General features: G+C 40.2%; 1 protein-coding gene across 1 annotated transcript; it reads left to right on the top strand.

The window, feature by feature from the left end:
- Positions 1 to 4440: 4440 nt before the first annotated feature.
- On the top strand, positions 4441 to 10527 carry LOC115579705 (cell surface A33 antigen-like). The gene is made up of 7 exons (XM_030413308.1): positions 4441 to 4606; positions 5520 to 5692; positions 5873 to 6089; positions 6188 to 6352; positions 7384 to 7500; positions 7620 to 7746; positions 8795 to 10527. The coding sequence occupies exons 1-7, from the start codon at positions 4567 to 4569 to the stop codon at positions 9213 to 9215; spliced, it is 1260 nt and encodes a 419-aa protein (XP_030269168.1). The 5' UTR covers positions 4441 to 4566; the 3' UTR covers positions 9216 to 10527.
- Positions 10528 to 16236: the final 5709 nt, after the last annotated feature.

Raw genomic sequence — 16236 nt, forward strand, 5'->3', positions numbered from 1 at the left:
TCCACAAAACATTTCTGGAGCTTCACAGAAAAAACTGTGTTGCAACATTCTTCTCAAGAACTGAAGTAGACAGGGACTTATTTTACAAACAACTGAAAAGGGCATAAAACAACTCTACGCAGCTCATCCAGCATAATCCAACTCTCGGGAAGCCTCAAGATCCAAAATTGATTTGCAAATCTGTTATTTCCACCCATTTTTTAAGCGGAAATCTTCAATGTAGCTGCCAAGCTAAAGGTTTTGGCGTGCGAAGAAGGTGCACTAGCCCGACTGAGTGTCGAGGGTGGAAGTTGCGTCTTTTCAAATCAAGTTGGGATCTCAGGGCTTCTGGAGACGTGGTTTATGCTGGATGAAGTATATGCAGCACTGTTACATCTTGGTTTGTCTGTGAAGCTCCAGAAATGTTTTGTGAACTACGAAACCTGGCTTTCCAATCGGCATGGAGATGAGCAATAGCTGAATTTTCATGGTAGGGTGAATATATCCTTTAAGGTTGAGGTGCATTTAATCATCACTCGACCTGTTTCATTTGTGTGCGCCAGGATGGAGGTCATGGTTCCTGTTACTTCCACTGAGCGGTGCTGTGCAACACATAAACCGTAGGCAGGGTTGGGAGGGTTACTTTAAAAATGTAGTCCGAAACAGTTACTCATTACCTGTTAAAAAATGTAGTCAGTAACGTAATCCAAGTACCACAATATTAAAGTAATGTAACTTGATTACTTTAAGTTACTTTTGGATTACCTCAATACACATGCAAATAAAGACTTCCTCTGAGGAACACATAAAGCAAATTAAAAATGTAATTAATTGTAAGGTATGTTAGATTTATTCAGTTGTATTCCTTGCCTACTTACTATTCAGCTGTATTCAAGAATTACATCACATATTACAATAATAATAATAATAATAATAACAATAATAATGGTAGTAATTATTATTAGTGTTATTGTAACTACTAGGCCTATTTCTAGTAATAGCAGTTGTAAAACACCCCCACATATAGGATGTGTGTCACTTATTTGTCCCCCAAAATTACCCATACAATTTCCTAATATAATCATGCTATTTTAATACCTTGTTGTGATCTAAAGTGTTAGTGACCCATTTCAGTCACTGCAGGTTTTTCAGGCAATTTTATAACGTACAAGCCTCACAAGGTGGCAGTAGCTACATTTCAAGTGTCTATGGGGCCCTCGAAAGTCAGCGAGTTTTCCACGATGAAGTCCGTGCAAATGTTTCACAATAAAAGCCTACTGAGCTATTTATGCAAGAGGACTTTTAATTTGAGACGGACACAGGAAGTGTTGAGTTTGTATTAACAATGTAATGTCTTTATTTTAACAGGGCAAACGGGAGCGAACGAAAACGAGCCTTAAAAACTACCAAAAACCCTAAACACGCACCATCCCGGTCACCAGCAGCACCACCCACAGACCCAGTAGTAGGGCTGGGCGATATATCGATATAAAACTTATATCGATATATTTTTGAAATGTGATATGGAATTAGACCATATCGCATACATCGATATAGTTCAAATTTGCGCTGTGATCCTTGCCCCGGGCAAGCCGCTGACCCGGAGCTCTCTGCACTGCTCCCCCCGCCCCTCCACCTTCATGCACAGAGAAGGGAGGGGCTGGAATAGACACTCCGGCGCTCTTCAACAAACACTTTGGTGGCCGCCGTTGCCCCGCACTTTGGCCTTGATGCCCCGTGAAAAAAAAAACATCGCACGGCCACCGGTCAGCGTATATAGTACAGTAGTCACTCACAGTAACTTCAGTGAGTCCGCGGTTCGCGCAGGTGGAGTCTCATCATCACGATGATCTCACGTGAAAGCCTCTCAAACAGCAGCAGCGTTTCAAAACAGAAGAACGAAACTTACAGCACAGCGAGCGAGCGCAGCGTAACGATGATACGTAACTGACTTATGTGGTAGGATTTAGTTTGGTAAAGTTGGAAATATATTTACAGATTCGAACTTCCCGGATCAATAACTCATAAGTGAAACCTTGTTAAAACACAACTGACGGCTCTTTCCTACCGTAGTACGGTAGACAACGAGCTACAACCGTATGTTAATCAAAACGAGCGTCTGGACATTAACTCTAGTCTGTATGGTCAGCCAGCTGTGAGACGAGGGCGCAGGGACCGTCTACAAAGTGCAACACCGAAAAGAGATACTACAAAAAATATTCAATAACTTCACTATTATTCAGAGTGTAGTGCCACCAAAATCACTCCACACATCAGTGGTCTCCTGCTGGTTATTCTACAATTTCTTTGTTTGGAAAAAATGTGCTTTGCCATAATTTTGGGGAATTTCTATTTGGGAGAAATATTCAGTAACAATAATATTCCGTGTCGTGTCACAAAACCCACCTCACTCTAACCCTACTTAACAAAAACTGTTTTGTAATGTAACATCAACTTGATATTGGTATTTAAAAAATGTTTTAATACATAATCCATGTCTTATTATAAATTAGGATGTTATGGTATCAGTCTGAAAGGTAAATCAACAAATTTTACTCAGTGGCCTTTGTGCCCTGTCATGTGGCCTTGGTGCCCCTGACAAAAAAAAAAAAAAAGTAAAAGCCAAATGTACTTGCCCCTAAAATGACGAAATTCCCACCTACATGTCATATTTGGCTTTGATTTTGACTGAACATTTGCTCTCACTTTGCATAAAAATATCGGGATATATATCGTATATCGATATTCAGCCTAAATATATCGGGATATGACTATTAGTCCATATCGCCCAGCCCTACCCAGTAGTACCTAGTAGCAGCAGCAGCAGTAGTTGAAACAATGACAGCCCGAGCCTGGTTAGCAGGCTAACTAATGTTAACTTTAGCTAACAGAATTTCTGTGTAGCTAGCTAACGTTCGCAGTTTCGCTTACCATCAAATGTTTCTTTAAATTAGATGTGGAGTCCTTGGACATTGACAGTGTGTGCACAGCTGGGAGGCATAGCTTGCACTGTACAGTGATGTTGTTCCCTCTTACTTCTTTAGAAACAAAGTAATGGCGAAATTTCCACGCAGTGAAAGCATTTTTTTTTCTCTAGCGCTCGAGTCCATAATGAGCCGCCTGGCTTCACTTGAGAGCAGAGCGTCGTTGTGACTGACTTGTAGTGAACTGTAGTAATGTGTGCGCGCGTGCATATGGCATTGCCGCATTGGCAAGTGTTAGATTAATTCATTCATATTTATTAATCATTCATCATCATATATTTTAATTGTAATCCAACTAATAATCCCATTTTTTTTCCAGATGTACCTGTAATCTGATTACGTCTTTTTTTTCTGTAACTGTAACGGAATACAGTTACTGCTTTTTTGTATCCTAATTACGTAACGCCGTTACATGTAGTCCGTTACTCCCCAAGCCTGACCGTGGGCTACAACACAAGAATGAGCCATTTAAGATGATCGCTGTATTCTTTTCTTTAAAAAAAAAAAACTTTTTTAAACATGTATGTGAGAAATTTAAACCCAATTCAAATGAACTTAATTGCAATGCCATTTTCAACAGTAGATGGAAGCCAGGGACTAGTTGTTATTCTCGATCTGGAGTGCTGTTTTCATCAAAACTGGGCGTACCCAGCAAAGAAAAACCCCTTTTAAAGAACTAAGTCAAATGTTTCTCCTGTACCTCAGGATAGCTAAATTTGTTTTGGGCCTATCTGTTTACTTGAGGCTCCTTCAGCTGGTACCAAAACATTTAGTGACTTGTACTCAAATATTTCAAACTCTCATCAGACAGTAGATGACGATATGCCTGATACAGTGTGCCCTCTCCTTGTTTCGCTCAGTCTGTGTCGTTATGTGTGTGAGTGTGTGTTTGCCTGGAGGTGATAAATCCTCGTAGAACCAGTCTGACAGGATCAAATGCTTCTCTTGTTCCAGCCGCAGCACATCTAAGTTGTTCTCTGCACCACCCCCACACACACTGTGGTGTCAAATTGTCCTTTAATGCTCCTGTCTGTTTCTCTGTTGTAACATAAAACTGGATATTTAAAAAAAAAAAAATATATATATATATATATATATATATATATATATATATATATATATATATATATATATATATATATATATATTATATGGTATCTCTGTAGGTATTCTGGGCTATTGACACCGCAAGTTATAACTAGAGCTCAAGATCAAGTTACGTTTAATTGTGCTGTCTCAGGGAAATAAAAGGGTAATCAATTCAGTCCTGTTGACCAAAAACAAGCCATAGAAAATTCATGGCGGGAGTATCCTTTCAGTCAGGTAGCCTCCTTTTGATTAGAGGACAGGCCGAAACACGCCAGGTGAGCGGATCAAGAATGTTACCTGTGCTGAAGGAGCTGCGGTGATTGGCCGGGAGCGCTGTCCGTCAGACGAGCAGAGGTGACGGGCACACCCATCGGGCGCAACGCTCAGGAGATGCCATCGGGGTTTCGATGCAAATACATCCCGGACGGCTCCGGATCTCTGTTTCATTTTAGAGAGAACGACGACACGCAGAAGAATCACTGACGGTTAGATTAAGATAATAAAAGTCTTTACCATGGAGGGGAAGATATCTGCATTGACTCTTCTGTGTCTGGGTGAGTTAATCCTGGAAGTCTCTTCTATTTGTCTCTGTCTTTGCGCCTGAGCTGCCACACCTGTTTGCGCACCTTCACAACAGGCCTGTTAATGCAGGTGACCTGTATCTTAGATTTGTCATTAAGTTACCTCTTTCAAATAATAATAATAATAATAAAACAAAATACAAAACAAAAAATTATAATATTAATAAATTGTTATTTAGAAATAAGGGAAACTATTTAAATCGTCTTCATTAGATATGAATATGCTTTTAACTCGACCTGGTTTCTTTCTCATATGCGCCAACTTGGTTTGAGTATGAAAGGCGTGTGTGACTCGTTTCAAAGCATGAGTGGTAATCAACAAAGCTCAACCAGGGGTACAATTCACCATTGTTTTCATTGTCCATTTCAAAAGTCTATTCATTATTGCCTTGATCAGTGGTTGAAGCGTTTGGTCTAGGCATGTAAAATGCCCATCACAGGTCCCAGAGCCCATATGAAGCCTTAACAGGTCTTGCTTTGTTCGACAAATGGTACAAAATCCATAAATATTCAGTTTGCTGACATAGAAGATCACACCTCCAGGAAATATTCACATCTGACAAGCTGGAATTTGGTATTACTCACCATTATTGCTGTATAGATTAACAAAAAAAATGTTGTTTCTTTTCTGTCTGTTCATCTCCAAACATAACAGATTTTTTTTTTTTAAAAAGTGTGTTTCTGTGCTGTGTGTGTCTGCGGTTGGCAGGGTGGGGTGATATCGTATGTGTACAGATGCAGGTCACACTGCTGAATCATTCTCAGTATGTGCACATTTTACACACAGGCTGTAATGCAGTCAGATTAACATAATGACTTCATCAAGTCAACCACAGCAGCTGTAGCTAAATGTTGACTGTTATTCTCTGTTTTTTAAATCTTACAGTGCTGTCAGGTGTTGGTGCCGTCCAGGTGAACATCCCACAGGAGTTATATGAGTATGCCAGAGGTGACAACATCACACTGCCCTGCAGCTTCACACCCAAAACCCCATTAAAGGGGACTGAACTAGTTATCATCTCATGGTCTGCTGAGGGTGCACAAGCTGGTGCTAAAGAGGTCAGACTACTACTATGTGTTCTGTCTTTATATGTATTTACTGTATGTGCATGTTGGCGTGATTCTCTATTAACGTGAGCATAATTCAGTATGACCATATTATGAATAAGAACAATAAGAAGACAAGAGAACTTTGCATTCTTCCTCTTTTAATGTTCCTCTGCTGTCGTTCTCTAACAGATCCTGATCCTCACTTATTATTCCCTGAATAAACAAACTGACATCACATCACCGTATGAAGGTCGGGTCTCCCTGGACATAGATGTTGCAACGGGAAAGGCCAACCTGAAACTGTTCTCCATCAAACTAGCAGACAACAAGGTGTTTGAGTGTCGTGTCCAGATCCCGGGTGATGATGAGGGCAAACGGGCTGACACGGCACGTTTGGTGGTTCTAGGTAACATTTAATTTGCCTTCACAGAAATATTCTGCTTTTTAAGGTTTTAAAGTTGTATGATTTGATTATTTATTCAAATTTCCTTTTGTTTTGTCTAGTTGCTCCATCTACACCCACCTGTAAGATCCAGGGTAAGGCAGAGTACGGCCAGAACATCAACCTGACGTGTCTGTCTGAGGAAGGCTCGCCACCACCCACTTATAAGTGGGATAGTCGAGACGTCAGGAACACGCCTCGTGCCCCTGCTCCAAGAACAACTGACAGTGAGTTTACTGACACTGTTTCTGACGGGAGTGTTGAGTTCCTCTGACATCCCACTCAGGGCTGGAAGCCTGAATGCTGGAATAATTTTATGTTGCTGTGTTCTTGGTTGCAAGCCCTACACACGTAGCAACTTTTAACAATTGTTATACATTTTTTACTTGCCAAGTGATCAGCAATCCAGAATAGATGACAGTGAAAATCTGGGACATATTTCATGGTAAAACAACCTCCGATAAGACATTAGTTAAAATTAGTGTTCAACCACTTCTTAGCTAATGTTACTGTTTGATTACATCCAGTTCATTTCACTTGCTGGCTTTAATGTGTCCCAGATGTGTGTTGATATTTTAGACTTCATTTACGTAGTATGTAACACTATCAAACGGTAACGTTGGCTCGGAAGTGGTTGAATACTAAACGTAAGCTAACTGTTACGTGCTATCAAATATGTTATTTTACCTTGAAATATGGCCCAATGGGCCTCCGTATTTTCAGTGTCCATTATCTTTTCAATTGCTGGTCATCAGAAAGCACCGAATCAAGAACAATTTGGCAGATTTTCAAATTTTTTATACGATTTGAAACCAGGAGTACAGCATTACGACATTTAAGCCCCCCCCCCCCCCCAAACCATGAAGTTGGAGGAAAAAAGGAAAAAGAAAAAAAAGTGCTCACTAGTCTTAAGAGTTTTACTTTTGAGGGCCAGCACACTTCACCAAAGAGTCAGTAGCATATTTGATGATTGGGGGGCACTTAATAGGCTCTCCCCCAACAAATCTGAGCCCGTTGCCTGTTATTGCAAAAATCTGAGGCCCTTACTAATGTCTTGGGCATCCCAACTATTTCATTCTTCTGCATCACTACACCTTTGTTATACCAAAATCTATAATGACACTTTCAGGAACGACAATAAATAGAATTATTCATTGAGCACCCTTTGATTTTTTTGATGAGCTGAAACACTGTGGCATTTATAAAAATCTATAAAATCATGATAGCAATTATATGTGTTTGTCTTGCTGTCTTTCAGAGGGAGGCATCCTGTCTCTTTTCAATATCTCCAGAGAAACATCGGGATTCTACATCTGCACCTCAAGTAACAAGATCCGCTCGGCAACCTGCAATTTAACCCTCTCAGTCATGCCACGTGAGTAAAACCTTTTCGTTATGCCTTCCCACTAACAATCTGGGAATTCTGTTATCCCAGTAAATATGTTAGCAATATATATCCTTCTTCTCCAAATTCATCTTCCTTCGTTCCTGCAGCTTCCATGAACGTAGGCTCGACTGCAGGAATCATTGGTGGAGTTGTTGCCGCGTTGATCGTACTCATCGTCGTCATCTACTGCTGTTGCTGCCGGAAGAAGAAGAAGGAGGAAGAATATGCCATGGGGTAAAGTTATTTTACCCATAAAGACACATGCAAATGCGCTCACACTGACTGATTAACAAGCCGATAGGATGTGAACAGAGGTCAACATCTGATATGTCCCATTCATGAGGCTGAGTGAGCAAATTGTCGGTCTATCAGGACATTTAGGTTTATAGTCGGAGACAAATAGTGTTGCAGAGAAATTATCTGACAACTATTCATAGACACAAGGTCAAATATAGCTTGGTTCAGTAATAAAGATACATAAATGAAGTTTTGAGGTTTTTATTAGAAGACGGGAAAGTTTGAGCACGTCATGGACAAATCAAAAATAATCCTAACAGATGTCTACATGTTGCATCCAGTTTTACTTCCTCTTCATGCATTTTAATAAACCAAGACAGACACCTCCTCCAAAAATCCTTTATTCCATCTGACATTACTACATACCATCATGTCAGTTTCTGAAATTGTCATGCAATATAATCTACGTAATTCGTGTACATTGACAGGAATCTGACATCGTTGTCAGGGCTTTCAGCGTCACTGTCGCATTTCATTGAGTGAATAAAACACAGTGCTTGTAGCGTCTCAGGGATGATTCAGCCGTGGAGTAAAGTCCAGTATCATCACGCTAGAATTCATAGATTCAGTTTGTGAGATTCACTTTGGTTTGGTTAGGAGAAGATTTCTGTAATAAATCAGTTCATGAAATACTGAAAAAATTACATTTTCACATCAACCAATTTTTCAGTTTAAACTGGAAAAAAAAATCGACAAATGGATGATTTGAGTGGACAAATGGATGAGACTGAGTTTGATCACTTTTTTACGATCTGCCTTGAAACTGAGTTGGATATTGTGAACATAGAAGCTGCAAGTCAGCACACTTCACATATTTGTACTTTGTTCCTTTTTCACAGCCACATTTACTCCATCTTGTCCAATGACCAGTGATCTGAGGCGGGATGAAGGATGGATGTCCCCCTCATTATCAAAATGACCAAAATGCAACCTGTCAAGAGCGCATCCGTACAAACATCTGACTGTCTTTTTGTTGATTTTCCAGAGTTCATGAGGAAGAGTACCGGGACAAAGAGCCAGCTTTAAATGGTGAGAGTCGCCATGCCGATGGGCAAGAGGACACAAGAGGTCGTGATGCTGCCAGCCCTGCCGGCAGCGGCGACCGCTACGAGGAAAGGAGTGAGCGCGACTACGACCGCCGCAGGGATTATGATGATCGCCGCAGCGACTACGATGACCGCCGCAGCGACTACGACGATCGCCGCAGTGACTACGACGATCGCCGCAGCGACTACACGGACCGACGTGACCGCAATGAGCGCTATGACAGTGAGCGCCGTTATGATGATGAACGTCGCTATGAGGACCGCCGTTATGATGATGACCGCTATGACGAGCCCTATGATGATCGTGAACCACCACGTGTGCCCGCCAATAAGCCGACAAGGAGGGACTACGACGACTAAGGCCACTGACCCGTATCAGCCACAATCTCTAGTTTTCATCTTGTAATGAGTGACTTTAGTCCAGTTGTCCAATTTTTGCCTCCATTAATCAAATTAAGAGGGAAGTGTAATAGGACTGAACCAGATGTAGAATTTTCTCGGTTGAATTGCATTTGGCTACGAAGATTCGATGATTTGTTCCTTCTTGTTTTTAAGTTCAGTGCCACACTAAACTTTGACATGAGTCTCATGTTTTATCCGTAGGTCTCTCATTTTAATGCCTTGCTTATCTAAAAAAATCTGATTTCCACCCAGTCAGAGAAAGCTCTTCATTCCCACAGTTCAGTCATAAAATCCTGCCTGGCTGCTGACAGCGCTGCGAGCCAAAAACCCAAACAGTGGACAGCAGTGGACGAAGTTGTAACAACTTCACTGACAGTCAGTCAGCGGAGCAGAGAGCGTCGTAGCACCCAGCAGACTGGAATCGTGCTGCCCTGCCTCGTGCTGTCCGCCATCACGTTGCCTTCTGTTGCTGTCACTCCTTCTTGGCTCCATCACAGTTAGTTAAGTGATTGGTGTTGTAAAGTTCTTTATATCCTTATTTTTGTATGATAAGTTTTGGTACATGACAAACATTTAACAGAACTTCAGGGAGCTGTTTAATTCAGAAATGAGTTGTTGAATCAAAGCGATATGCTGGTATTGTTACTAAGGATGCAAAGCTGTGTGTGTGTGTGCGCTTGTGTGCGCGCTTTGATTTTAGATGCTTCTGCTGTTGGGTGTACTGTTATTGGTGGTAGTTTGTTTTCAGGAAGTTACCGTGATACCGAAGCGATTTGCTTCAGTTTTGTGTCATTGTTTATGCTTTACAGAGTTGTTTTTCTTGTTGGAGTTTGGTACTGTACATCCTTGTATACGTAAATACTATACAAGTTTTCAATGTCCTCTGTGCTCACGTCAGTGCTTCCAGTTTTTTTGTTTTTCTAGAAACTAGTACTGCAACTTCCTCTGATTGCTGGGATTGATTATGTCAAAACAGATCTCTGGGTTCTTTTTAAATATATATATTTCCTAATTTTAATCAACTAAAAATTTTGACAAACAGTATATAATATATTATTGATTTTTGCATAAAATGTTTTTTCTTATGTCGAATTTTAAATAGATATATGTTTAAATTCAGAGAAATTTGACAATGTACATATACTATCATTTTTATCTCAGCAATAGTAACAGTAATGTTATCAGTTTTACAGTGAGATTTACATTTTTCTGTTCCATCCCATTCACCAAATGTGCTGTAAAATCAATAAAGGTGATTAAATAAAATGAACAAGGAAGATTATTGCAACTGTATGAATACTGAACACTAGATAGCAACATTACAAACAACTAATTTCTCACATTATCACACCATCATGACACTACGCATGTTGTAAATACACAAATATATTAATAGTTTTAGTAGTAATTAATTGTTATGTTAAAATGTAATACTGATATTCTTGGTTAATGGAGCAGTGACACTTTGGAGCCCAAACATTGCAGACAAAATCGAAGAATTCAGAATTATAGGCAATAATTAGACTTGAGCCTTAAGACGGCCCCCAGTTTCACTATGAGCTTCCTATCTTCACTGTAATCAATAAAAATAAATAAATAAATGCATAAAAAAAGTGCTAATTTCTTCCTGCTGAATGCACATGAATACTAGTCGTGTCCTGCTGTCAGCCTTAGGTCTGTTCATTTCCCCCTGTCTCCAATATATTGTTATAAAAACTACAGATAAGAAAAAATTGCTCTGCTACAACAGGCAACAACTCATCCCCACCCAACATAATCATTCAGTAGTGTTGTTGCTGTTTCCCAGCCAGGTGGTCAGCTGCTATGAGCTGTCACAATTAATGTCAGCCTCCTAATCTGACACCAGTATGTTGTTGTCTGAAGGTTGCCTATTTTCTGGCCCCCGTCTGTCTCTCTCTCTTGCAACGTGAAGCAGATTGTGGAAATATATGCTCAATAGATAAACAAATTTACAATGGGCATTTCTGTTTTGCTTTTTTATGTTCTGAGGGGTGTCAAATTGATCCAGTAAAGGGCCATGTGGCTGCAGGATTTCGTTCCATCCAAGCAAGAACGTTAAATTTCAACCAAGCTGGTTGAAATGAAACGTTCTTGCTTGGTTTCATTTCAACCAAGCAAGAACACACCTGATCCAAATCAGGTGTGTTCTTGCTTGGATGGAACGAAAACCTGCAGCCACATGGCCCTTTACTGGATCAGTTACATTATGGGCTGTAGACACATGATTTACAGCTAGAGCTGATGATGAAAACGTTTGATTGTGACTTCTTTGGTTCAGGTTTGGAAACAGTGAAACATATATGTGATGTGAAGGAGTGTCCAACGTCAAGTCAGGTACACTTCATAGAGGACAAGCTGAAACATGCCAGGTGAGTGTGTCAAGAATGTTACCTGAATGGCAGGAGATGTGTGCCAAGATTTCTGTTTCATTTTTAAAAAAACAACAACCTACCACACAGAAGAATCAATGGCTATGGAGGGGAGGATCTCTACCTTGACTCGGCTCGGTCTGGGTGACTTTTCCTGTATGAAATAACACTATTTTCATTGTTGTTTCTTTTACTCTGTTCCTTGCAGAGCCGCCACATGTTTGCAGAGCTCTCAATAGGTCTATTCTCTAGTCGCATTGGTTTGTTGTTACCCATCCTTTGTTGGGTGGTATAAGCAAGTGTTATGTTTCTCGGTATTCCTGGGGATAGGTGTCCTTCTCCTGTGTGGTGGGGGAGGCGCTGTTTCCCCGGTGCCTTGCCCATTTTTGCTTTCCAGGTCAGGTCCAATCCAGGTGCACATGGCTGGGTCTGATTGCCTGGGGGAGTATTTAGGGAGAAGATTCCAGGGCCGCCTCTCTCTCTCCCTCCCTGTCTGCGATGACAACTGCCAACAGTTCTTCTTATTTCTTGTTAGTTTTGCACATTCTCAATGCAACAGTCCATATCACACTACACATAGTTAGCCGCCACTTATGCTGATCCTTAGTTTCTTTGTAACTTAGGGCCCTACTTTTAATAAATATATTGAAATGGTTTAACTGTGTAGTCTCCCCTTTGTTGTGGTCTGCCGTGAGCCAGGTGGTCATAACAGCAAGCAAATTAGAATTTGGAAATCATGGAAGCTCTAGAAATCAATTTCATTGAAATGAATATGCTGTTGACTTGCCCTTATGGAATAGTTTATCTCCTTAAAGCATATTAAATGCATATCAGACTTGTTTCAAACCTAAAGCTGCAGGATGCAATCTGAACATGCACGATGCAAATCCTTCCACCTCTCTCTTAGCAAACCCACAGGTTTAAATGGCAGCAGTAGGAGTCGCTTCCCTGTGAAACCTAATGTCTTGTGAGGTCAAGCTGTACCACTGCCTTAGTCCCTCTTCTCAAAGATGCCCCTCAGCCCCACGGCAGAACGCCAGAGGCTGTCAACTAACAGGGAGATCAGGGGATGGTTCTTTTTTACTTAGCTTCAGGGTTGGAAGGGCAAGAAACAGCAAAGGTTCAGCAGCTGTTTTTTGAGAGGGGGGTTGACCGTCATACAAACCTGTAAAACCAGGAAAAGTAAATTGAATGTGCTCAGCTTTGTACCACACAGCTAGTCCCCCACACACACACCACTGCCTCCAGAAGTTATTTCCCACTGTTTCCCCATCATGCTTTTTGGGCACATCGATAAGAGTACCATGGCATTGAACATAATGAGCCGGAAGCTTCTTCTTACTTTTGTGTTTAATGGGGGAACACAAACACTGGTTCCCTAGTTGAAGTCCTGCGTTTGACCCATTCATGCACCACAACATCCTTCCTTTGTGTACTCTGTTATACAACATCACCTGACTTTCTGGCAGAAATTTCTGAAGGCAAACTCCCATGTGCGAACAAAGACAACTTGGACTTTTGCCTCACGCAAACACTACAGCCTTAGAGCAATGAGAAAGGAATACACAAGGTGTGGCCGCCTGATCACAACCATTTAGTCTATCAAATCATTTTCTTGATCAGTGGCTGAAGCATTTGGTCTAGGCCTGTTAAATGCCCATTATTTTTTAAATGTCTTGATTTGTTTGACAAACAGTACAAAGTCTGAAAAAATTGTTGAAGATTAAGAACCCCAGAAAGTCTTCACATCTGAGGAGCTTGAGCTTGGGAAGTTTGGCTGTTTTCCATTAAAGCTGTATTATGTAAGAACTTGCAACCTGTAAGTTAAAAACAAATCACCAGCAGCATATCACCAGAGCAACCGCTAACTGCTGCTAACTGTAGACGCTGTTGACCAGTAAGCTCAGTTAGCCGTGCAGGTAGAAATCAAGATGGTGAGTACAGAGCACTTGGCTAGTGTTGTTGTTGATGCCTCTGGCATGGGAGCTTTGGATAGCAACAGGGCTAGCTGGTTAGCATGCTAGACGTCAAAATAATAATAATAATAATAATAATACATTTTATTTGATGGTGCCTTTCATGGCACTCAAGGTTGCCTTACATCAAGTACAAAAACACTCAAACAACAAGCATTAATAAAAACAGCATAATCAACAATAAAAACATTAGATAAACATTAAATAACATCAAAATGATTTGTCTTGATATTCTGCCAATCATTTTTTGTCAGTCTTTTAACTTTTTCACACAATTCTTACATAATGCACCTTAAAAGTACAGACGCATATTGCATTCACTTGGAAAAAAAAAAAAACCTCTGTTTTTTCTGAGTAATTTATTTTTTGGTTTTCTTTTTTGAATATTTTTTTCTGTTTTTCTGAGTAATTATTTTCCCCATTTTTCGGAGTTACTTTTTTTCACCGTGCGGATCCATATTTTCAGCAGTCTCCTGATCGTCTCTTGAGTCACCACATAGCCAGCCTGAATGCATTTCAAATGCATCATCTTGTATCCGTGGAGCATGCCATATCTGTCAAACTGATCCCGGAGAAACATTGCTATGTCTAGCACATCTGAATGGGCTTGCCTTCTGAACAACCGCAAAGTCCCCAGGTGCCTGCGTAAAGTCGACAAACTAATGAATAATTATATGACTTAAAGACAGGACTATCTCCCAGTGTCTTAAACCCAGATCACAGTCAAACTTGATTATACTAAACAAGCCGGTCATGTTTGTTTCCATTAAATCGAGCTCTCAATAAAGGAATGAATGCATCTGTTGTTTCAATTTGGAACTGGGCCAAAAGAAGAATCTGCCTGGTCAACTAAATTCTTGTAGAATCAATGTACATAACTTAATTCCCATATATTTTGCTACAGTTGGAGTCAAGGAGATGCTGAATGAATTCAGTAGGATCTCAATGCATGTAATCATTGTTATCATGATGTTATCCACTGTCTAATCTAATATACATTTTAGTCTGGGATGAAAATGTAAATTTCCCCCTTTATTTAGCACAGTTTACTCAGACATAGTAACACTAACATAGTATCCTACTAACAATGACCTGGGGCGCCGAAAAGGGGGGGATAAGGGGAAGGATTCTAGGGGCCCATCATTGACAGGGGCCCAGAAAGGCCCCTAATAAAATTATAATACTGACAAAAATAATATGACACTAATTTGTTAGTATATAATCATAAATATACATCAGTTAATGCACTGGTAATAACACAAAGTTTATTTTGGAAACATGTCTCAAGTCGGGTAGCCAAAAAAGGAAAGACAAAAAGATTAGGCGAGAGAGAGAAGCAACGGGGCGTCAGTATGTCACCCAGCTTTACCAGAAACAAGGTGGGTTTGGTTCATGTGGTGGAAAGTTCTGGAACACATGAGTCTGTTGTTTATCTTAACCTTGTGGTTTTTAAGCTAGCTCACTTTTCTCCCCATATTAGCTCATATTTTGGAAGAAAACTCTGGATTTTTAGATTTCACTGTTCACGTTTGGCAAGCTGCCCATATTTAATCAGTTGACCACCCCTCCTGTCAAAAATGATGCATGTTTGAACAGACACGTCAAGTGCAGCAGCAGCAGCCGCAGCTGTCTGTGAGCCCTGTGAGCCCCCTACCCCTGAACCAGCCCCAGTAGGCCTACCCACAACTGAAGAAGGAGGTGAGCAGCTCTGTGTTGAATTAATCTATTATTATGGAAAAAAAGGATAAATTGAAATTAATGAATAAAAATCATTCTGAAATAAAAACATAGTCTGTATTTATTTCAGAATGATTTAAATGGTTTAAAAAGCATATAGCCTATAACTTTATTTTGTTTTGTTGAAATTTAGCTATCACTGAAACTGAACTATAAACTCACTGAAATACTATGTTTGGTCAGTAGTTTGGGACTGTCACCCCTTGCTTTGCAGTAGGAAAAGAGGATAAATTTTCTGGTGCTTGCAGACTAAGTGACTGCTCTCAATCCAATCAGAGAAACGTTAACAATATTAAATCGCAACGATCATAGAGCCTCATTTATGTATTTTTTTCCACCCCAACTCTAATTCCACCACGTACAGTTTTAGAGATAAATTATTTTATTATATTTTTTTTAACAAAATATAAACATATAGATAGATAGATAGATAGATAAGCTTTATTTTCAGACTCAAGGTCCATACAAAAAATAAAAGCAAGACACACAGTACAAAAGGATTAAGAAACACACAATAAAATAAAAACATAATAATCTAATGACTCATTTTTAAAAGACACTTAAACCAGTGCCCCCAAAACTGAGACGTGCAGCGCGTGTCACTATACATAATGTTCACCATTGCCACAACATTTTGATTCTCAGAATCATTTAACCGGCAGATGAACCTGTGCATTACATTTCTCAGAACTGCTTGCAGTGTGTTCACTCCAGCGCTCACAAACAGCTCACTAGCACTGGTCCATCTGGGCCTTTTTAAAAGTATCCTCAAAGCGTCATTGTATGCCACTTGCAGTCTCTGGAGGCTGGCTTTTTTATAGTTCAACCACAGATGTGCAGTGTACATAGGTACACACATATATTACAAACTTAATA

This window comes from Sparus aurata, chromosome 4, assembly GCF_900880675.1.
Source record: "Sparus aurata chromosome 4, fSpaAur1.1, whole genome shotgun sequence".
NCBI lineage: Eukaryota > Metazoa > Chordata > Actinopteri > Spariformes > Sparidae > Sparus > Sparus aurata.